Source organism: Convolutriloba macropyga, chromosome 14, assembly GCF_964194025.1.
Source record: "Convolutriloba macropyga chromosome 14, txConMacr16.3, whole genome shotgun sequence".
Classification (NCBI taxonomy): domain Eukaryota; kingdom Metazoa; phylum Xenacoelomorpha; order Acoela; family Convolutidae; genus Convolutriloba; species Convolutriloba macropyga.
In genome coordinates this window covers 34,202,790-34,225,856 of record NC_134481.1, presented here as the reverse complement: position 1 = coordinate 34,225,856, position 23,067 = coordinate 34,202,790, and the positions used below count along the sequence as shown (strand labels likewise).

General features: G+C 37.5%; 1 protein-coding gene across 1 annotated transcript in view; it reads right to left on the bottom strand.

Moving 5' to 3' along the window:
- The window catches only part of LOC142353180 (uncharacterized), a 63,761-nt gene that overhangs the window by 10,494 nt on the left and 30,200 nt on the right, over positions 1 to 23,067 (bottom strand). Inside the window, exons 2-3 of the mRNA XM_075405399.1 lie at positions 3,189 to 3,297; positions 2,682 to 2,833 (exon numbers count right to left, since the gene is read on the bottom strand). Of these exons, the coding sequence (XP_075261514.1) occupies positions 2,682 to 2,833; positions 3,189 to 3,297 (261 nt within the window). The remainder of the gene's footprint in view (positions 1 to 2,681; positions 2,834 to 3,188; positions 3,298 to 23,067) is intronic.

The window sequence follows — 23,067 nt, the reverse complement described above, 5'->3', positions numbered from 1 at the left end:
ATCAGCATTCAAATTGAGTTGATTTTCCCTCAAGTAACTGTCCGTCTTCAGTAACATTTTTTCAATTTTTGTTGCAAATGTTTCTCCTGGTTCATATCGACATAAAATACTAGTATCGTCTGCAAATTGAACAAGCTCAAAATCATTTTTGATTTTTTCTCAAAAATCGTTAACGTATAAAAGAAAAATTAGGGGTTCTAATAATTGCCTTGCGGTACTCCGTTTTTAACAAAAATGTGTTCTGAGACCTCGGTGCCCATTTTGCCGCATTGTGATCTTTTTTCGAGAAAAAATCTCAATAAAATAACTGCAGGCTCAGAGAAGTTGAAGCACTCTGCTTTTTTAGGAAACATTTCGTGCGAAATTGAATTGAATGTTTCTGCAAGCTCTAAAAAAATTGCTGCGGTGTTTTGCCCATTTTCTAGGTTTTCTAATACTGTCTCAGTGAAAAACAATACTGCATCTGTTGAAGATTTTTTGTTTTGGAATCCAAATTGTTCCTTGTTCAATACATTGTTTTTATTAATGTGATCCATCATTTGGAAAATGAGAAGCTTCTCAAAAAGCTTAGCGAAAATTGGTGTGACTGAAATTGGTCGATAGTTGCACACTTGTGTTGCTGGCTCTTTTTTGGGAATTGGTATGCATGTTTTAGAACAGTTGGAAAGACACTGTTTTGAATATATTCATTAAAAAAATTGCAGATGAGTACCAATTGCGTACTTCGCCGCCTTTAAAACCCACGCATCGACAAATCCTGGAACCGGTGATTAACTGTTTTCTAAACTATCATTGTTTTTGTAGATTTTTTTTAAAATCAATAATCTAAGAGTGAATTTTTCAGAACAGTGGTCCAAGTTATGGATATTGAGAGGAACAAAATCACCAGAATATTTGCCCATTTCCACAAAAGATTTAATAAATGCATTGCAGATTGCATTTGTCAACAGTCTTGGCTCCGTCTATTTCAATTTCAGACACATTATTACCTTGTTTGTGGTTTCCTAATTTTTTGAAATTCCTTTGATGAAATTCCATTTCTGCTTCGATGTTTCACATTGCTTGAAAAAATTAACAGAATATTTCTGATGTTCATCTCGTAGTTTTCGGTTCACTAGGTTACGGCATTTTTTGAACTCGTCAAATACATCGTAGTTTTGAGAGATTTTGTATCTACTGATTTGAATATCGACCTGTTAACTTTTGGCTGACCGAGAACTGCTTTCGACGTAACGTTAACTTTATTGTTGCAATTAATCGAATTTTTTTTGCATTTTTTATTGATATGTATTGATTTTGCCTATAAAATAAACAAAGAAAATTTAATGAATCTTGATGCGTTTCTTGCTGTTGATTGTGACAATCTTGGACAATTTTTTGATCGTCAAACCACAAACTGCTTCTTGTAATTTTTTTCGCTGATCCTGTTGATAAAATGGACTAAATCTGTGGTGTAATTGCTAGTTTCAGTGAACTTATTACTTTGGCATGCAGAAATCAAGCCTATCATTTATCAGAATATAATCCCGCAGCTTGCTGGGTCAATATTATTTGCAACTCCCCCCCCCCCCCCCGACATTGTGTTGTTTTTTTACCTTCTGAATTACTATATGATGATATGTGCTTTGTAACTTGGCATGTGCTCGGCAAGTGCTCGGTATGTGCCATATGAGGAAAATAAAGATTAACTCATTTTGCTTCAGAAATTGTCAGATAGCCTGATGCGTGCTTGAACAGGTTCTCGAGAGCAAGTCGGTCTGCTTCGCGTCGCACTCTCCTGGACTTCACTCAGGTGTCGTGCATTTTGGCGTGATGCTTGTGGCGTGATAGCCGAGAAGGTAAGTGCGTGTTTCACACGCCAATGATTGATAGTTCAATCCCCCGCCTCTGCAAAGCTGTCCATGTGAGCATGAGCACTTACATAACCATAGCTTGGTTGACAATAGCCAGACCAAAGTTGGTTGCAATAAGGGTACCACGTGAAAGATTCAGACCCAAAAATGTGGCTAAAGTTAACAAAAAAGTGATTCTGCTGTGTTTTGCTGCGATTACGCAGGATTGACAATTTTTACTCTAGAGAAGGTAGCTGGAGGGAGGACTAAGTCCGTTGTTGAAGTTCCATAAGTCAGAAACAACTGATATTTGATTTTTCAGCGTCCTCCTTTCATCCTACTTTTCCATCTGCCATAAGGTTAGCCAATCAAAACGTTGACGTCAGAACTTTGCTATTTTTTATTTGGTAATAAGTACCACATGGAGCTTGAACTTGAAATTACCGACCTTCTCCTCAGCATCCTTTCCTATTTTGTTCATATATACAAAATTCAATCAGAATCACACACCCCTATTTCAAATAAGTTACCTTTTAATAAATTGCACATATGTGTTTCTACTAATGGGCAAGAACTTGGTATAAAAAGGGCAATATAAATTGTTTGTCGCTATCAACAACCTGAGCCAGTTTTTTTCCTATCAACACTCCTTGAAGTTTTATATCTATTTTTCTTCTAATCTCTTGCTTTCCAATTTATATATACATACATATATATACTTTGTTACCGAATCAGTTTGAGTTTGTCTCATTCGCAGTAAAAATTCAAAAACATTGTTCACATCAAAATCAAAGTTTAACAGTGGAACATGTAACATGTGTTCTTAAACGTGCGCATCATTGAACTCACCCTGCTCTTGACTAGCCTTCGACACTGAGAACCAATTGTGATCTCTGTATACAGAATTCACAATCCTGGCGAAGTCATCCAGGTCTTGCAAGTGGGGAAAGCGGTAGCTCTGTCTCTTTTCCACAATATACGCCAGATGGCAGAAGTATCGGCTGCAAACAAAGGACCAGAAAGCTGCTTAGCTAGAGCTGAGAAATTTTCTGAAAGTTTTGTAAAGAAATGCTCAATTTTTATAAATTTACGCGCAAAAAAAGCCTTGCATAATATTGCGCTGAAATGCGCTGAAATTTTGTAAGAAATGCGCTGGCATACATTATAACTTTAATCAATTTAGCTACTCGTTTTCTAATTCAATTTTAAAGTAACTCCAAAAAATTGAACTCCTATTTCGAGCTGCAACTTTAATTGCAAAAACTGAGCATGGCTCTAAAATATAATTGAAACCGCTAACAATCCTAGCCTACTGTGAATAATCAAAGAAATGCATGCATCATAATCATTTCCTACCTGAATAAAGAACAAATCCTGTTCGGGTATTCACCACTGGGATCAGGTATGAGGAAAGAGAGAGATTGCCATTCTTCACTCTTGCAACCCACCAGAGACTGTGACGTCACTAAAACAAATGATAAAAACCATATTATACATGCGGCGTATTGCAAAAATAAGAGCCGTTCCTATGGTTTTATCTTGCTTATGCAATCTTAGCTACTATGAAAAAAAAATTGCAGTAGTTTTTGAGATAACTTGAGTTGAAGAAAATACATGAGCAGATCGGGTCTCAAGAAAAAATCACACCCAACGTCACAGCTGTAGATTTTGTGTTCAGACTTACTAAAGGAGATTGCGGAGTATCAGATTAGAAAACTCTGTCGGCCGATTTAATGCAGCAGACCCCAATGATTGTAAGAATTATTTATTAATTTTTATAGATTTATTTTTCTGATTGGATTGATATCTTGCAAGATACTTGCAAGAATCTTGCCAGTTTTGATTCGTCTTGCAATATTCTTGCAAGATTTCATTCCGCTCATCACTAGGGGCCAAACAATAATATGCACGTCACCCCGGACGAGGGATTTTTTGGTCTCAGGCATAACCAAGGTTGGCGAATTTTTTCGGGGTTTCAGACGTCACTAGAATAAGCAGGCCTGAAAAGTTTCTTGGTTCCCGACGTCGCCAAAAATATTCTCCTGAAGTTACAAACATCACCTCAGAAGTCCTTTTAACGGCTACACTAGTCCAGATAAATTCAAGTTTTTGCGGATAAAACGTTCACAATATCAAACATAGTTCCCCTAAATTTTTCAATTTGTGTTTACAGCCCATCAAGTGGCCAGAAACAACCTTTAATAAGATAATGCAGAAAAAGCTCAGATTTGCTTAAAAATATGTTGAGCATTTTTTGAAAATCGGAAATCTCACAAAGATCTTTTCCGATTTTCTCCCAAAAACATCAAACGTCCATAAAGGCAAAATGGCTGGTTTAATTGCGCACTTACAGATGTAAAATTTCCCACGCTTGGTCGTGCCAACTTATATTCAAAACTACCCGTAAAATAACGTCAATGGTAGGAGAACGAATTTCAAAATTAGGTTAAATTATCTGCCTGCTGGTCCACCAAAAATTGAAAAAAATCCAAAATCGTCAAATTTTCGAAACAAAAACTTCAGAAAAAATAGAAAAGTTTATCTAATTTATCAATGAACTGGAAAACTGGAGGTAATCTTTGATTATTACAAGCAAATCTTCGAATTTTTTAAAATCTTTTTTTGGTGCAATTTTTTTATCACCTAGGATGTACAGCGTGTCTACCAGGCTCAGCTGCTATAGAAAAAGCTAAAGAGAAGATTCCGCATTACTTCCTCTTTAAAAGGACAGATTACACGGAATCAACAAAGAAAAAATTTTCTACTCTTGGAGCTCATTATGCGTTCAAGCACAAGTGCACAATAAGATATTTTAGGAAAGTTGTCAGGAAAGCAGTCTTCGACCATTGTGTTAAATCGACGAAATTGGACATCACCAATAGTCACGCAAGAACTATTTTTTCAAAAAAACATACTTTCTCAAGTTCTTTTTTTAGTTTTTACAGGTTTGTTTAGCACATCAGACAAACTGATTCAGTCAGGAGCACCAAACTTTAATGGAAATGTGAAAGAAATTAGTGTTCTGTTCCACGAATTTCAATACTGACGAACGCAAATTGATCAAAAATATTTTACACGGGATCCGTCCTGATCATCAGAAATTCAGCCAAAGCCATCGATTTGATTTTGTAAGGAAACGCATATTTTAATCGGATTTTTGGAGCAAGAAATTGGCAAATCAAGCCTGCAATTACGCGAAGCACTGCCAAACCTGCAACTAAAACGACCACACAACGCTTTATATCCCCATTAATATCAATAAGCATGCAACAGCTGCCATTGATACGAGCAACCCAACGAAAATAAATAGATTTATTCAAGAACAGTGGTCAGTCAACGAGCAATCTGAACCAGCAAACACCAACAGCCCAAGCAACCAATCAAACTCATAACATACTCTACTAAAGTGCTTTATATACAAAAATATAACCAATTTCAACGCAAAAGCTTAGCCAATAATTTTAATCCAATTTTCACTTTGAAGCGCTCATCAGTGCATCAATCCGTACCAGAATAGTTTGAACAACTTTCAAATATTACAATCTTGCTTTTAAAGGTTAAAAAGCTTTCAATAGATACGCTATGATCGACTCACCAAGACAATTCACCTTCATATTTGGCAGGATCACAGAGATTTTGTTCTTCTTTGAGAATCTCAACACCTGACAACTCTCCAGTTTTCCTAACAAAAAGCGCGACATAACGCTGTCAAAATTCTCACCACCATTGACAATTCAGCGCTAAGAAAATTTCGATAAAAAAGGTTCCAAAATTCGACCATTTTTGGCAATCCCAGTTTAAATGGAAAGCCCGCTAAAATATTAGAGATCATCCAGCTATGCAATGAATTTATTGGCTTGCATGATGTTCATTTCTCGGAAACCACTGAGGAAAAAATGATGCGCTTTTGCGAATATACGTTTTTTCATTCAGACGAAAAAAACCCCAGCAAGTAATAAAAACAATTCTGAAAATGAAAAACTTGCAGACCCTGGCTGTCAAATACGAAACAGTACTAAAAAACTTATCTCAACTACAGAAATTTAACTTATACCATGTTTCGTGATAACGTCCTCTCAAAAAAAAACCCAGGCCAGATACTAGAAGTAATTTGGGCAATCGAAGTTAAAGAACCCGAACCCAAGAAAGAAACTCTGAACCTCAGCGACAGAGATTCCTTGGATCTCTGGAAAAAACGATCAGCCACGATGGTGGAAAGTACGAAATTGGAAAAAAAACAATGAGAACTGAAAACAGCATTTTGTTGCACATAGCCACTTAATAAGTTTTCCTACGGACCTCAATGATAGCACTCAATTGAAGCAGTTATATTAACAAACCATTGCGGTCAAATAGACATGTTGCCTCCGATTGGATCAGTTCGGCTTAACAAATATGTTTTTGCGTCAAAACGGCTAAGGCAAAAACGAAGAAATTTAAAACGAGCAAGGCGATGGCATGCCAAACAGCATCAGCAAAACAGACTAGTGAATGCGTGGAATTGGGCCTAAAAAAATTCCTTGAAATGGCTCACAACTTCAACGTTTTTAGAAAAAAGTGAATTTTTGAGTAGAGATATAGATACAGATCAAAACAGAGCATTTTAGAGTGTTATGGACCCAAAAAAATTTGCTATAGATTATATTACTTTCAATCCTTGTAACAGTTATCAATTTGATGTTCACACATATAAAGTTTTGTTCGAACAAATATCAACACACTCTAATTGAGATTTGTTTTTTCTCGAATTTATTTCTTGAAACTATCGCAAAAAATTGCTTATGATTAGCAATAAGACAGCGCATTGAGACGCGTGGAAGAATGCTGGATGAAAAACCAAACTTAAAAATTTGAACTGACTATTCGACCAAAAAGGACTTGTAAAATTAAGTTACTGCCTTTTATTTGCTACCAGAGAATCTTTGAATATTTCTGAAATCTATTAATGCCATAGACAAAAGTACATTCCATGAAAATGCACATAAAAATTCTGCTCACCCGGGGCAGCCGAAAGACATTCTTACGTCACCAGACAGCTAACGGAGCACTGCTTACACTATGGTTCTGTTTTTTGCTGCTGTTTTGCCACTCAGAACATACAATTACAGCGCAACTTCCAGCATTGGATTGTCCAATGCCATAGACCCAGTCTATATTCGCCAATGCACGAATGGAGTGGTTTGGCCATTTTATTTTGAAGTCAAATAAAACAAATCGAAAACACTTTGGACTCATTTTCCTATGACTCGCAATGTGATCACAACAAGGCAAAAACTTGGATACTGACACTTATCTTCAGCCATATCAAGATTCACTGTCTGCAGATGTCAAACTGAATAATTTTACAGCCATAATAGCAAAAAAACGTTTGATGGAGCATCCTAACAGTTGACAAATTCCGATAAAGTCTTCTACAAAGAAAAATTATACAAAACCCTAGCTGCACTCAACACCAAAAGAAAAACTCACCCAACGTTCATCCTTCATGTTACTGGCTGGCGTATGGCAGGAAATGATCCATAGGGAAAAGGGGACGCTGTTGTTTTTTTCAAAGTAATAAACGTCTCCCCTTCGACATCTTCGGGATTTAAAAAAATGAGGCCGAATCAATCCTCAACTCCAGGCCATAGACAAACATGGCCGACCAGCCTAACAACGAAGACTACCGCTCTCGATAACATCTACTCAATCAATTCCCGCGCTGCTCGATGCCACCAGGAAACTTTGTAGACCAATAAATAACTAATTTCATGAATTGGAAGCACGATCAGCAGTTGATGAACCATATCTTGTGGCGCCTGATGAAGGAGTACCTGCATATACTGATCAAAAAACGAAAAGTCTGGTCATCCATCAGCCCATTGAAAAACAAATTTTTTGGCTGGGTACTTCAAGACATGACACCGAAATGAATTTAGATCTCTTGAAAAGTCGTTGAAACATCCCCTCGTAATTTATCAGTCTTTAAGTGAAAAAAGCTAACAAATTTTGTCCGTTCAGTCGCTGACCTCGCAAACGTTTATATCCGCAGTTTCTTATTGATATTTCAACTCCGACCTAAGACAACGTCTCAGCTAAATCCGTTCCAATTAGTAGTAATATGCCTGACAAAATTTTAGTTTCTAGCTCATAGATTCATATAATATGACATTCAAGATCATCTTCATCGCCCTTCCTTTACTTTTGGAGCTGCTTAAAATCAAGGAGTTGCAATTCTCCCCACCAATAAAACTGAACAGAAGTCTCCACCAAAATATTATCCAAAAAACAAAACTAGAGTATTTGTTTTTGAAAACATTTTATCAACAACCTTATAATTTTTTTTGTTTTTAGCGAGAGTCCTACAGCAATACTGAGCCCTACAAAAAATTTAAAAGCATTGGGAAAATTTTATTCTAACTCGCAGAAGGTCATAAGATACTACCGAAAGACGTTGCTACCATCAAAAATGTGTGATTGGCTATCAACCATTTGATTTGTTGATTAAACATCTCAATTAACTGCGACTGGTTAAATAATGATTCGTTATTTAAATAGTTTAATGAACCGCGTGAAACTCATTTTTTACCTCCTAATGTTTTTCTAAAATTTACTAAAATTAATATTAAATGTGCAAAGTGACAGCCTGTATTTCAACTGCCTTTCTCTTATTCATATTTTTTTGTTTCTGAAAATTCATTACAGCGTAAATTTTTGGGGAAGATTTCCATTTAATACAAATTTGGTTCATTTTTTGCACCTTTTTATTTTAAAAAAATTGTTAATTTTTTGTCAGTTAATTTAACATTTTCAATATTTATCGATTTTTGTTACCCTGAGTCCTGATTAAAGATTTTTTAGCCCCAACTTGGTTTTAGGGAAAAACAGATTTTCTTGCTGATTCAGTAATTTTGGTTTTAAAACCGTTCGTCAGTTTTCTTGTTTTTGCTGCCATTTGAGTTTTGTTTTTGTGTACTCAGGCGATAATCGAAAAACAATGCTGGCTTTGATGCTTGTTCTTTCGAGGTTAATTATGCTGTCGCCCAATTTCCTCTGTTGAGAACTGAATAATTTGATGCATCAAAGACTTAGAATTTTGTTTCAAATTTTAAACAAATATGGTCTACATTTTGCTTTTTATGTTTTTTTTATACTGAGTCGCAGTACAGAAAGGTTTCACTGAAAAATTGTGAGTTCTATAAGAGCCTATTTCTTTTCATTTTGTAGTTTATGGCATTGATTAATTTAAAACCTAATATAATTCGCTAGTATTTCCAACCTTTTTGATTCTTAATTGATTCCAATTTTCCAACGCTTTCTTTTGTACTGAGTCCCAGGAACAAATCGTTTTGCCATTCTTCTTCTTCTCTCTTTTTTGTCCATTCTGATTTTAGTGCTTTAAAATGGCTGCCCAAATTTTCAGCTAAAAAACGAAGGTTTTGGCAAACATTTTAGTTTTTTTTATGTTTCTTTAAAAGAGAAATAATTGTCAGCTTAGTCCTATAACTGACAGTCAAGGACAAAAAATGTATAATCTAAATCATGTACTATAATATTCTTTCAATTTTCAATATTATAAATTTTATTTCAATCAAATTTGAGAGAGGAACTATATGCTCAACTGGGTTTTTGTTCAGTCAGTTCTGGCCGATTAATATTTTTTGTAGAAATTTGTTAGTGGCGTCAACAAAAAGTCCGCCAAGTTAAGAGCGTAAAATTACAAAGTGTTTTCTATAGTTTTTTGGTTTTCGAATGTTTATTACAGCTTAAAGTTTTGGCGAAGAATTCCTTTTAACACAGATTTTGATCGCAATTTTTATCTTTTTACAGAAACGTTAATGTTTGGTCAATTAGTTTAACAATTTCATTATTCAGTGATTTTAATTATCCTGTATCTTTTTTGAGGATTTTTTGCCTCTTCTTGATTTCCGTTCTTCTGTTTTTTTATGTTTGCTTCCATTTGAGTTCTGTTTTGTTTGGCTTTTGATTTGTTTTGTTCTGTTTTTGATGCGCTTGCTTTCAATATAAATTATGCTGTCACCTAGTACCTTCTTTTGAGAACTGATTATTTTGATTAATCAAAGGCTCAAATTTTCCTTAAAAATTTTAATTAAATATGATCTACCTTTTCTTTTTCATGTTGTTTTATATTGAATCCCAATACAGAATGGTCCCACTGAAAGATTAGCCAGTTCTATATGAGCCTATTTTTTTATTAGTTTGTAGCTTATGGCATTGAATAATTTGAAACCTTTTGCTTCATTAAAATTTTAGTGGTTTTTGAGTATTGATCACAATAACAGATTTTATGTGAGTAAAATATGTGAGTGCAGAACATATGTGAGTGCAGAATTAATTTAATTACATCGGCCTTCTCTGATAAATCAAAAAATGGGATGTTATACTCTTCTGTGAATAATTGGAGCCAAACGAGATGAATTTTGAGGAAATTATTAATTAACATACATTGGTTTTAAAATAGGTTTCAAAAGATCAAAACTTTTAACTCTCGATAACCGTTTTTTGTTGCCTTTTGATCATATATAATACATAATATAATACATATATGTAATATATATATGATACATTTGATTTGAAATACGTCGTTCCCATCCCGGTGAAACGAATCCCAAAACTTTTGACAAGTTCCTGTTTTGTTCCCGGCAAGACTAGAAGAAATGTTACCAGGATCCTATTAAGAAACTTATCAGGAAATGTAGGTGGTGGTAAGTATGTGCAAGTTCTCACTTTTCCCACTAGGAAAATTGAGAAATGTCAGATTCCTAATAAGAAATATGGGCGAAAACAAGATCTCAGTAGGAAAGTTCAAAAATTATCTGGGTTCTTAGCAGGAAGGAGCAGATTCCTAATAGGAAAAACAGGATTCTCTGTAAGAAAAACAGGAAGTTTATAGGTTTGGTAGCAAGACAAACGGGATTCTCTGTAGGAAAAATAGGAAATTAGCAGCCGTTGTAGCATCGAAAAAGCGGTTGGGCAGGGACCCAGATGGACTGATGGCAGCTGCTGGCTATCGAGACACCAAAATCAGCCAAGAACATGCATCCCAGAAAAACAGGGGTGGGTCCCAGTTAATCCGGGACCAAATTAAAAAGAAAGAGCACATGTGAGCAGAGAAAGAAGAGGGTGTTGTGGGTCCCAGTTAAGCCGGGACAAAAACAAAAATAAAGAGAGCACATGAGAGCAGAGAAAAAAGGGGGTGGGTGAGTCCCAGTTAGGCCGGGACTCAAACATTACAAACAAGAGACACATGAGATGCAATCGATTGGTGATTTCGATGCAACGATAGCAGCTGCTGGCTATCGGGACACCGAAATCACTCAAGAGCACGCATTTCAGAAAAAGAGGGGTGAGTCCCAGCTAAGCGGGGACCAAAAAAACAAGAGAAAAAGAGAGCACATGAGAGCAGAGAAAGAATAGGGTGGGGTGGGTCCCAGTTAAGCCGGGACCAAAACAAAAAGAAAGAGCACATGTGAGCAGAGAAAGAAGAGGGTGGGGTGGGTCCCAGTTAAGCCGGGATCAAAGCAAAAAGAAAGAGAGCACATGAGAGCAGAGAAAGAAGGGGATGGGTGAGTCCCAGTTGAGCCGGGACTCAAACATTACAAACAAGGGACATATGAGATGCAATAAATGGGTGAATTTGATGCAACGATAGCAGCTTCTGGCTATCGGGACACCAAAATCACCCAAGAACAAGCATCCCAGAAAAACAGGGGTGGGTCCCAGTTAAGCCTGGACCAAAACAACAAGAGAGAGAACACATGAGAGCAGAGAAGAATAGGGTGTTGTGGGTCCCAGTTAAGCGGGGACGAAAACAAAAAAACGAGAGCACCTGAGAGCAGAGAAAGAAGGGGGTGGGTGAGTTCCAGTTAAGCCGGGACTCAAACATTACAAACAAGGAACACATGAGATGCAATAAATGAGTGAATTTGATGCAACGATAGCAGCTGCTGGCTATCGGGACACCAAAATCAGCCAAGAACATGCATCCCAGAAAAACAGGGGTGGGTCGCAGTTAAGCCGGGACCACAACAAAGAGAGAGAACACATGAGAGCAGAGAAAGAATAGAGTAGGGTGGGTCCCAGTTAAGCCGGGACCAAAAACAAAAAGAAAGAGCCCATGTGAGCAGAGAAAAAAGAGGGTGTTGTGGGTCCCAGTTAAGCCGGGACCAAAACAAAAAGAAAGAGCACATGTGAGCAGAGAAAGAAGAGGATGTTGTGAGTCCCAGTTAAGCCGGGACTCAAACATTACAAACAAGGAACACATGAGATGCAATAAATGGGTGAATTCGATGCAACGATAGCAGCTGCTGGCTATCGGGACACCAAAATCAGGCAAGAACATGCATCCCAGAAAAACAGGGGTGGATCCCAGTTAAGCCGGGACCAAAAAAAGAGAGAGAGAACACATGAGAGCAGAGAAAGAAAAGGGTGGGGTGGGTCCCAGTTAAGCCGGGACCAAAACAAAAAGAAAGAGCACATGTGAGCAGAGAAAGAAGGGGGTGGGTGAGTCCCAGTTAAGCCGGGACCAAAACAAAAAGAAAGAGAGCACATGAGAGCAGAGAAAGAAGGGGATGGGTGAGTCCCAGTTGAGCCGGGACTCAAACATTACAAACAAGGGACACATGAGATGCAATAAATGGGTGAATTTGATGCAACGATAGCAGCTGCTGGCTATCGGGACACCGAAATCACCCAAGAACATGCATCCCAGAAAAATAGGGGTGGGTCCCAGCTAAGCCGGGACCAAAACAACAAGTGAGAGAACACATGAGAGCAGAGAAAGAATAGGGTGTGGTGGGTCCCAGTTAAGCCGGGACCAAAACAAAAAGAAAGAGCACAAGTGAGCAGAGAAAGAAGAGGGTGTTGTGGGTCCCAGTTAGGCCGGGACCAAAACAAAAAGAAAGAGAGCACATGAGAGCAGAGAAAGAAGGGGATGGGTGAGTCCCAGTTGAGCCGGGACTCAAACATAACAAACAAGGAACACATGAGATGCAATAAATGGGTGAATTTGATGCAACGATAGCAGCTGCTGGCTACCGGGACACCGAAATCACCCAAGAACATGCATCCCAGAAAAACAGGGGTGGGTCCCAGTTAAGCTGGGACCAAAACAACAAGAGAGAGAACACATGAGCAGAGAAAGAATAGGGTGGGGTGGGTCCCAGTTAAGCCGTGACCAAAACAAAAAGAAAGAGCGCATGTGAGCAGAGAAAGAAGAAGGTGTTGTGGGTCCCAGTTAATCCGGGACCAAAACAAAAAGAAAGAGAGCACATGTGAGCAGAGAAAGAAGGGGGTGGGTGAGTCCCAGTTAAGCCGGGACCAAAACAAAAAGAAAGAGAGTACATGAGAGCAGAGAAAGAAGGGGATGGGTGAGTCCCAGTTGAGCCGGGACTCAAACATTACAAACAAGGAACACATGAGATGCAATAAATGGGTGAATTTGATGCAACGATAGCAGCTGCTGGCTATCGGGACACCAAAATCACCCAAGAACATGCATCCCAGAAAAACAGGGGTGGGTCCCAGTTAAGCCGGGACCAAAACAACAAGAGAGAGAACACATGAGCAGAGAAAGAATAGGGTGGGGTGGGTCCCAGTTAAGCCGTGACCAAAGTAAAAACAAAGAGCGCATGTGAGCAGAGAAAGAAGAGGGTGTTGTGGGTCCCAGTTAAGCCGGGACCAAAACAAAAAGAAAGAGAGCACATGAGAGCAGAGAAAAAAGGGGGTGGGTGAGTCCCAGTTAAGCCGGGACTCAAACATTACAAACAAGGAACACATGAGATCCAATAGGTGTTATCCTGGTTTTAAAAACTTTATAACGAAAGCTAACCAAGGGCAGCAAAATGAAAGGAGGGGTGTATGACGTAGCTTTTCGAAAAATAAAGATTGTTAAATCTTGATCTCAGAAAGTCAAAACTCAAGATCAAAGTGTGAAATTGGCGCTGATTGAACTCACTTGCTAGCAAAATTGCCTAACTTGTCTAGGTGCTATGATTTCGCATATTCTCAAGCGATGAGAACAGAGGTTTCTTTTCAAAACTACAATGAAAAAGAGAAGAAGAAGATTTGTGGGTCCATTTCACCCAAAACCTATTGTTTGAACAAGTCATAGCTATCAAAAATGGTTCAAATACAAGCCTGAACACGCAAATGTTGTCCTGGTTCCAATAATTTTATAACGAAAGCTACCCAAGGGCAGCAAAATGAAAGGAGAGGGGTGTATGACGTAGCTTTTCGAAAAACAAAGATTGTTAAATCTTGATCTCAGAAAGTGAATTCTCAAGATCAAAGTGTGAAATTGGCGCTGATTGAACTCACATGCTAGCAAAACTGCCTAACTTGTCTAGGTGCTATGATTTCGCATATTCTCAAGCGATGAGAACAGAGGTTTCTTTTCAAAACTACAATGAAAAAGAGAAAAAGAAGATTTTTGGGTCCATTTCACCCCAAACCTATTGTTTGAACAAGTCATAGCTATCAAAAGTGGTTCAAATACAAGCCTCAACACGCAAATCTTGTCCTGGTTTCAATAACTTTATAATGAAAGCTACCCAAGGGCAGCAAAATGAAAGGAGGGGTGTATGACGTAGCTTTTCGAAAAATAAAGATTTGTTAAATCTTGATCTCAGAAAGTCAAATCTCAAGATCAAAGTGTGAAATTGGCGCTGATTGAACTCACATGCTAGCAAAATTGCCCAACTTGTCTAGGTGCTATGATTTCGCCCATTCTCAAGCGATGAGAACAGATGTTTCTTTTCAAAACTACAATGAAAAAGAGAAAGAAGATTTTTAGGTCCATTTCACCCCAAAACCTATTGTTTGAACAAGTCATAGCTATCAAAAGTGGTTCAAATACAAACCTGAACACGCAAGTGTTGTCCTGGTTTCAATAACTTTATAACGAAAGCTACCCAAGGGCAGCAAAATGAAAGGAGGGGTGTATGACGTAGCTTTTCGAAAAAAAAAAGATTGTTAAATCTTGATCTCAGAAAGTCAAATCTCAAGATCAAAGTGTGAAATTGGCGCTGATTGAACTCACTTGCTAACAAAAATGCCTAACTTGTCTAGGTGCTATGATTTCGCCCATTCTCAAGCGATGAGAACAGAGGTTTCTTTTCAAAACTACAATGAAAAGAGAAAAAGAAGATTTTTGGGTCCATTTCACCTCAAAACCTATTGTTTGAACAAGTCATAGCTATCAAAAGTGGTTCAAATACAAGCCTGAACACGCAAGTGTTGTCCTGGTTTCAATAACTTTATAACGAAAGCTACCCAAGGGCAGCAAAATGAAAGGAGGGGTGTATGACGTAGCTTTTCGAAAAATAAAGATTGTTAAATCTTGATCTCAGAAAGTCAAATCTCAAGATCAAAGTGTGAAATTGGCGCTGATTGAACTCACTTGCTAACAAAACTGCCTAACTTGATTAGGTGCTATGATTTTGCCCATTCTCAAGCGATGAGAACAGAGGTTTCTTTTCAAAACTACAATGAAAAAGAGAAAAAGAAGATTTTTGGGTCCATGTCACCCCAAAACCTATTTTTTGAACAAGTCATAGCTATCAAAAGTGGTTCAAATAAAAGCCTGAACACGCAAGTGTTGTCCTGGTTTCAATAACTTTAAAACGAAAGCTACCCAAGGGCAGCAAAATGAAAGGAGGTGTGTATGACGTGGCTTTTCGAAAAATAAAGATTGTTAAATCTTGATCTCAGAAAGTCAAATCTCAAGATCAAAGTGTGAAATTGGCGCTGATTGAACTCACTTGCTAACAAAAATGCCTAACTTGTCTAGGTGCTATGATTTCACAAATTCTCAAGCGATGAGAACAGAGGTTTCTTTTCAAAACTACAATGAAAAAGAGAAAAGGAAGATTTGTGGGTCCATTTCACCCCAAAACCTATTGTTTGAACAAGTCATAGCTATCAAAACTGGTTCAAATACAAGCCTGAACACGCAAGTGTTGTGCTGGTTTCAATAACTTTAAAACGAAAGCTAACCAAGGGCAGCAAAATGAAAGCAGGAGTGTATGACGTAAATTTTCGAAAAATAAAGATTGTTAAATCTTGATCTCAGAAAGTCAAATCACAAGATCAAAGTGTGAAATTGGCGCTGATTGAACTCACTTGCTAGCAAAATTGCCTAACTTGTCTAGGTGCTATGATTTCGCATATTCTCAAGCGATGAGAACAGAGGTTTCTTTTCAAAACTACAATGAAAAAGAGAAAAAGAAGATTTTTGGATCCATGTCACCCCAAAACCTATTGTTTGAACAAGTCATAGCTATCAAAAGTGGTTCAAATACAAGCCTGAACACGCAAGTGTTGTCCTGGTTTCAATAACTTCAAAACGAAAGCTACCCAAAGGCAGCAAAAAGAAAGGAGGGGTTTATGACGTAGCTTTTCGAAAAAATAAAGATTGTTAAATCTTGATCTCAGAAAGTCAAATCTCAAGATCAAATTGTGAAATTGGCGCTGATTGAACTCACTTGCCAGCAAAATTGCCTAACTTATCTAGGTGCTATGATTTCGCATATTCTCAAGCGATGAGAACAGAGGTTTCTTTTCAAAACTACAATGAAAAAGAGAAAAAGAAGATTTTTGGATCCATGTCACCCCAAAACCTATTTTTTGAACAAGTCATAGCTATCAAAAGTGGTTCAAATACAAGCCTGAACACGCAAGTGTTGTCCTGGTTTCAATAACTTTAAAACGAAAGCTACCCAAGGGCAGCAAAATGAAAGGAGGGGTGTATGACATGGCTTTTCGAAAAATAAAGATTGTTAAATCTTGATCTCAGAAAGTCAAATCTCAAGATCAAAGTGTGAAATTGGCGCTGATTTAACTCACTTGCTAACAAAATTGCCTAACTTGTCTAGGTGCTATGATTTCACATATTCTCAAGCGATGAGAACAGAGGTTTCTTTTCAAAACTACAATGAAAAAGAGAAAAAGAAGATTTGTGGGTCCAATTCACCCCAAAACCTATTGTTTGAACAAGTCATAGCTATCAAAAGTGGTTCAAATACAAGCCTGAACACGCAAGTGTTGTCCTGGTTTCAATAACTTCAAAACGAAAGCTACCCAAAGGCAGCAAAAAGAAAGGAGGTGTGTATGACGTGGCTTTTCGAAAAATAAAGATTGTTAAATCTTGATCTCAGAAAGTCAAATCTCAAGATCAAAGTGTGAAATTGGCGCTGATTGAACTCACTTGCTAACAAAATTGCCTAACTTGTCTAGGTGCTATGATTTCGCATATTCTCAAGCGATGAGAACAGAGGTTTCTTTTCAAAACTACAATGAAAAAGAGAAAAAGAAGATTTGTGGGTCCATTTCACCCCAAAACCTGTTGTTTGATCCCGTCACAGCTATCAAAAGTGGTTCAAATACAAGCCTGAACACGCAAGTTTTGTGCTGGTTTCAATAACTTTAAAACGAAAGCTACCCAAGGGTAGCAAAATGAATGGAGGTGTGTATGACGTAGCTTTTCGAAAAATAAAGATTGTTAAATCTTGATCTCAGAAAGTCAAATCTCAAGATCAAAGTGTGAAATTGGCGCTGATTGAACTCACTTGCTAACAAAATTGCCTTACTTGTCTAGGTGCTATGATTTCGCATATTCTCAAGCGATGAGAACAGAGGTTTCTTTTCAAAACTACAATGAAAAAGAGAAAAAGATGCTTTGTGGGTCCATTTCACCCCAAAACCTATTGTTTGAACAAGTCAAAGCTATCAAAAGTGGTTCAAATACAAGCCTGAACACGCAAGTGTTGTCCTGGTTTCAATAACTTTATAACGAAAGCTACCCAAGGGCAGCAAAATGAAAAGAGGGGTGTATGACGTAGCTTTTCGAAAAATAAAGATTGTTAAATCTTGATCTCAGAAAGTCAAATCTCAAGATCAAAGTGTGAAATTGGCGCTGATTGAACTCACTTGCTAGCAAAAATGCCTAACTTGTCTAGGTGCTATGATTTCGCGCATTCTCAAGCGATGAGAACAGAGGTTTCTTTTCAAAACTACAATGAAAAAGAGAAAAAGAAGATTTGTGGGTCCATTTCACTCCAAAACTAATTGTTTGAACAAGTCATAGCTATCAAAAGTGGTTCAAATACAAACCTGAACACGCAAATGTTGTCCTGGTTTCAATAACTTAATAACGAAAGCTACCCAAGGGCAGCAAAATGAAAGGAGGGGTGTATGACGTAGCTTTTCGAAAAATAAAGATTGTTAAATCTTGATCTCAGAAAGTCAAATCTCAAGATCAAAGTGTGAAATTGGCGCTGATTGACCTCACTTGCTAGCAAAATTTTCTGACTTGTCTAGGTGCTATGATTTCGCATATTCTCAAGCGATGAGAACAGAGGTTTCTTTTCAGAACTACAATGAAAAAGAGAAAAAGAAGATTTGTGGGTCCATTTCACCCCAAAACCTATTGTTTGAACACGTCATACCTATCAAAAGTGGTTCAAATACAAACCTGAACACGCAAGTGTTGTCCTGGTTTCAATAACTTTATAACAAAAGCTACCCAAGGGCAGCAAAATGAAAGGAGGGGTGTATGACGTAGCTTTTCGAAAAATAAAGATTGTTAAATCTTGATCTCAGAAAGTCAAATCTCAAGATCAAAGTGTGAAATTGGCGCTGATTGAACTCACTTCCTATTAAAACTGCCTAACTTGTCCAGGTGCTTTGATTTCGCATATTCTCAAGCGATGAGAACAGAGGTTTCTTTTCAAAACTACAATGAAAAAGAGAAAAAGAAGATTTTTGGGTCCATTTCACCCCAACACCTATTGTTTGAACAGGTCATAGCTATCAAAAGCGGTTCAAGTACAAGCCTAAACACGCAAGTGTTGTCCTGGTTTTAATAACTTTATGACGAAAGCTACCCAAGGGCAGCAAAATGAAAGGAGTGGTGTATGACGTAGCTTTTCGAAAAATAAAGATTGTTAAACCTTGATCTCAGAAAGTCAAATCTCATGATCAAAGTGTGAAATTGGCGCTGATTGAACTCACTACCTAGCAAAATTGCCTAACTTGTCTAGGTGCTATGATTTCGTCCTTTCTCAAGCGATGAGAACAGAGGTTTCTTTTCAAAACTACAATGAAAAGAGAGAAAACGAAGATTTTTGGGTCCATTTCACCCCAAAACCTATTGTTTGAACAAGTCATAGCTATCAAAAGTGGTTCAAATACAAGACTAAACACGCAAGTGTTGTCCTGGTTTTAATAATTTTATAAAGAAAGCTACCCAAGGGCAGCAAAATGAAAGGAGTGGTGTATGACGTAGCTTTTCGAAAAATAAAGACTGTTAAATCTTGATCTCAGAAAGTCAAATCTCAAGATCAAAGTGTGAAATTGGCGCTGATTGACCTCACTTGCTAGCAAAATTGCCTGACTTGTCTAGGTGATATGATTTCGCATATTCTCAAGCGATGAGAACAGAGGTTTCTTTTCAGAACTACAATGAAAAAGAGAAAAAGAAGATTTGTGGGTCCATTTCACCCCAAAACCTATTGTTTGAACACGTCATAGCTATCAAAAGTGGTTCAAATACAAGCCTGAACACGCAAGTGTTGTCCCGGTTTCAATAACTTTATAACGAAAGCTACCCAAGGGCAGCAAAATGAAAGGAGGTGCGTATGACGTAGCTTTTCGAAAAATAAAGATTGTTAAATCTTGATCTCAGAAAGTCAAATCTCAAGATCAAAGTGTGAAATTGGCGCTGATTGAACTCACTTCCTAGCAAAACTGCCTAACTTGTCTAGGTGCTTTGATTTCGCATATTCTCAAGCGATGAGAACAGAGGTTTCTTTTCAAAACTACAATGAAAAAGAGAAAAAGAAGATTTTTGGGTCCATTTCACCCCAACACCTATTGTTTGAACAAGTCATAGCTATCAAAAGCGGTTCAAGTACAAGCCTAAACACGCAAGTGTTGTCCTAGTTTTAATAACTTTATGACGAAAGCTACCCAAGGGCAGCAAAATGAAAGGAGTGGTGTATGACGTAGCTTTTCGAAAAATAAAGATTGTTAAATCTTGATCTCAGAAAGTCAAATCTCAAGATTAAAGTGTGAAATTGGCGCTGATTGAACTCAGTACCTAGCAAAATTGCCTAACTTGTCTAGGTGCTATGATTTCGTCCTTTCTCAAGCGATGAGAACAGAGGTTTCTTTTCAAAACTACAATGAAAAAGAGAAAACGAAGATTTTTGGGTCCATTTCACCCCAAAACCTATTGTTTGAACAAGTCATAGCTATCAAAAGTGGTTCAAATACAAGTCTAAACACGCAAGTGTTGTCCTGGTTTTAATAATTTTATAACGAAAGCTACCCAAGGGCAGCAAAATGAAAGGAGTGTTGTATGACGTAGCTTTTCGAAAAATAAAGACTGTTAAATCTTGATCTCAGAAAGTCAAATCTCAAGATCAAAGTGTGAAATTGGCGCTGATTGAACTCACTTGCTAGCAAAAATGCCTAACTTGTCTAGGTGCTATGATTTTGCCCATTCTCAAGCGATGAGAACAGAGGTTTTTTTTCAAAACTACAATGAAAAGGAGAAAAAGAAGATTTGTGGGTCCAATTCACCCCAAAACCTATTGTTTGAACAAGTCATAGCTATCAAAAGTGGTTCAAATACAAGCCTGAACACGCAAGTGTGGTCCTGGTTTCAATAACTTTAAAACGAAAGCTACCCAAGGGCAGCAAAATGAAAGGAGGGGTGTATGACGTAGCTTTTCGAAAAATAAATATTGTTACATCTTGATCTCAGAATGTCAAATCTCAAGATCAAAGTGTGAAATTGGCGCTGATTGACCTCACTAGCTAGCAAAATTGCCTAAATTGTCTAGGTGCTATGATTTCGTCCTTTCTCAAGCGATGAGAACAGAGGTTTCTTTTCAAAACTACAATGAAAAAGAGAAAAAGAAGATTTGTGGGTCCAATTCACCCCAAAACCTATTGTTTGAACAAGTCATAGCTATCAAAAGTGGTTCAAATACAAGCCTGAACACGCAAGTGTTGTCCTGGTTTCAATAACTTCAAAACGAAAGCTACCCAAAGGCAACAAAAAGAAAGGAGGTGTTTATGACGTAGCTTTTCGAAAAAATAAAGATTGTTAAATCTTGATCTCAGAAAGTCAAATCTCAAGATCAAATTGTGAAATTGGCGCTGATTGAACTCACTTGCCAGCAAAATTGCCTAACTTGTCTATGTGCTATGATTTCGCATATTCTCAAGCGATGAGAACAGAGGTTTCTTTTCAAAACTACAATGAAAAAGAGAAAAAGAAGATTTGTGGGTCCATTTCACCCCAAAACCTGTTGTTTGATCAAGTCCCAGCTATCAAAAGTGGTTCAAATACAAGCCTGAACACGCAAGTGTTGTTCTGGTTTCAATAACTTTATAACAAAAGCTATCCAAGGGCAGCAAAATGAAAAGAGGGGTGTATGACGTAGCTTTTCGAAAAATAAAGATTGTTAAATCTTGATCTCAGAAAGTCAAATCTCAAGATAAAAGTGTGAAATTGGCGCTGATTGAACTCACTTGCTAGCAAAATTGCCTAACTTGTCTAGGTGCTATAATTTCGCATATTCTCAAGCGATGAGAACAGAGGTTTCTTTTCAAAACTACAATGAAAAAGAGAAAAAGAAGATTTTTGGGTCCATTTCACCCCAAAACCTATTGTCTGAACAAGTCATAGCTATCAAAAGCGGTTCAAATACAAGCCTGAACACGCAAGTGTTGTCCTGGTTTCAATAACTTTAAAACGAAAGCTACCCAAGGGCAGCAAAATGAAAGGAGGGGTGTATAACGTAGCTTTTCGAAAAATAAAGATTGTTAAATCTTGAACTCAGAAAGTCAAATCTCACGATCAAAGTGTGAAATTGGCGCTGATTGAACTCACTTGCTAGCAAAATTGCCTAACTTGTCTAGGTGCTATGATTTCGCATATTCTCAAGCTATGAGAACAGAGGTTTCTTTTCAAAACTACAATGAAAAAGAGAAAAAGAAGATTTGTGGGTCCATTTCACCCCAAAACCTATTGTTTGATCAAGTCACAGCTATCAAAAGTGGTTCAAATACAAGCCTGAACACGCAACACAAGTGTTGTCCTGGTTTCAATAACTTTATAACGAAAGCTACCCAAGATCAGCAAAATGAAAGGAGGGGTGTATGACGTAGCTTTTCGAAAAATAAAGATTGTTAAATTTTGATCTCAGAAAGTCAAATCTCAAGATCAAAGTGTGAAATTGGCGCTGATTGAACTCACTTGCTAGCAAAATTGCCTAACTTGTCTAGGTGCTTTGGTTTCGCCTATTCTCAAGCGATGAGAACAGAGGTTTCTTTTCAAAACTACAATGAAAAAGAGAAAAAGAAGATTTGTGGGTCCAATTCACCCCAAAACCTATTGTTTGAACAAGTCATAGCTATCAAAAGTGGTTCAAATACAAGCCTGAACACGCAAGTGTTGTCCTGGTTTCAATAACTTCAAAACGAAAGCTACCCAAAGGCAGCAAAAAGAAAGGAGGTGTTTATGACGTAGCTTTTCGAAAAAATAAAGATTGTTAAATCTTGATCGCAGAAAGTCAAATCTCAAGATCAAATTGTGAAATTGGCGCTGATTGAACTCACTTGCCAGCAAAATTGCCTAACTTGTCTAGGTGCTATGATTTCGCATATTCTCAAGCGATGAGAACAGAGGTTTCTTTTCAAAACTACAATGAAAAAGAGAAAAAGAAGATTTTTGGGTCCATTTCACCCCAAAACCTATTGTTTGAACAAGTCATAGCTATCAAAAGTGGTTCAAATTCAAGCCTGAACACGCAAGTGTTGTCCTGGTTTCAATAACTTTATAACAAAAGCTATCCAAGGGCAGCAAAATGAAAAGAGGGGTGTATGACGTAGCTTTTCGAAAAATAAAGATTGTTAAATCTTGATCTCAGAAAGTCAAATCTCAAGATCAAAGTGTGAAATTGGCGCTGATTGAACTCACTTGCTAGCAAAATTGCCTAACTTGTCTAGGTGCTATGATTTCGCATATTCTCAAGCGATGAGAACAGAGGTTTCTTTTCAAAACTACAATGAAAAAGAGAAAAAGAAGATTTTTGGGTCCATTTCACCCCAAAACCTATTGTTTGAAGAAGTCATAGCTATCAAAAGTGGTTCAAATACAAGCCTGAACACGCAAGTGTTGTCCTGGTTTCAATAACTTTAAAACGAAAGCTACCCAAGGGCAGCA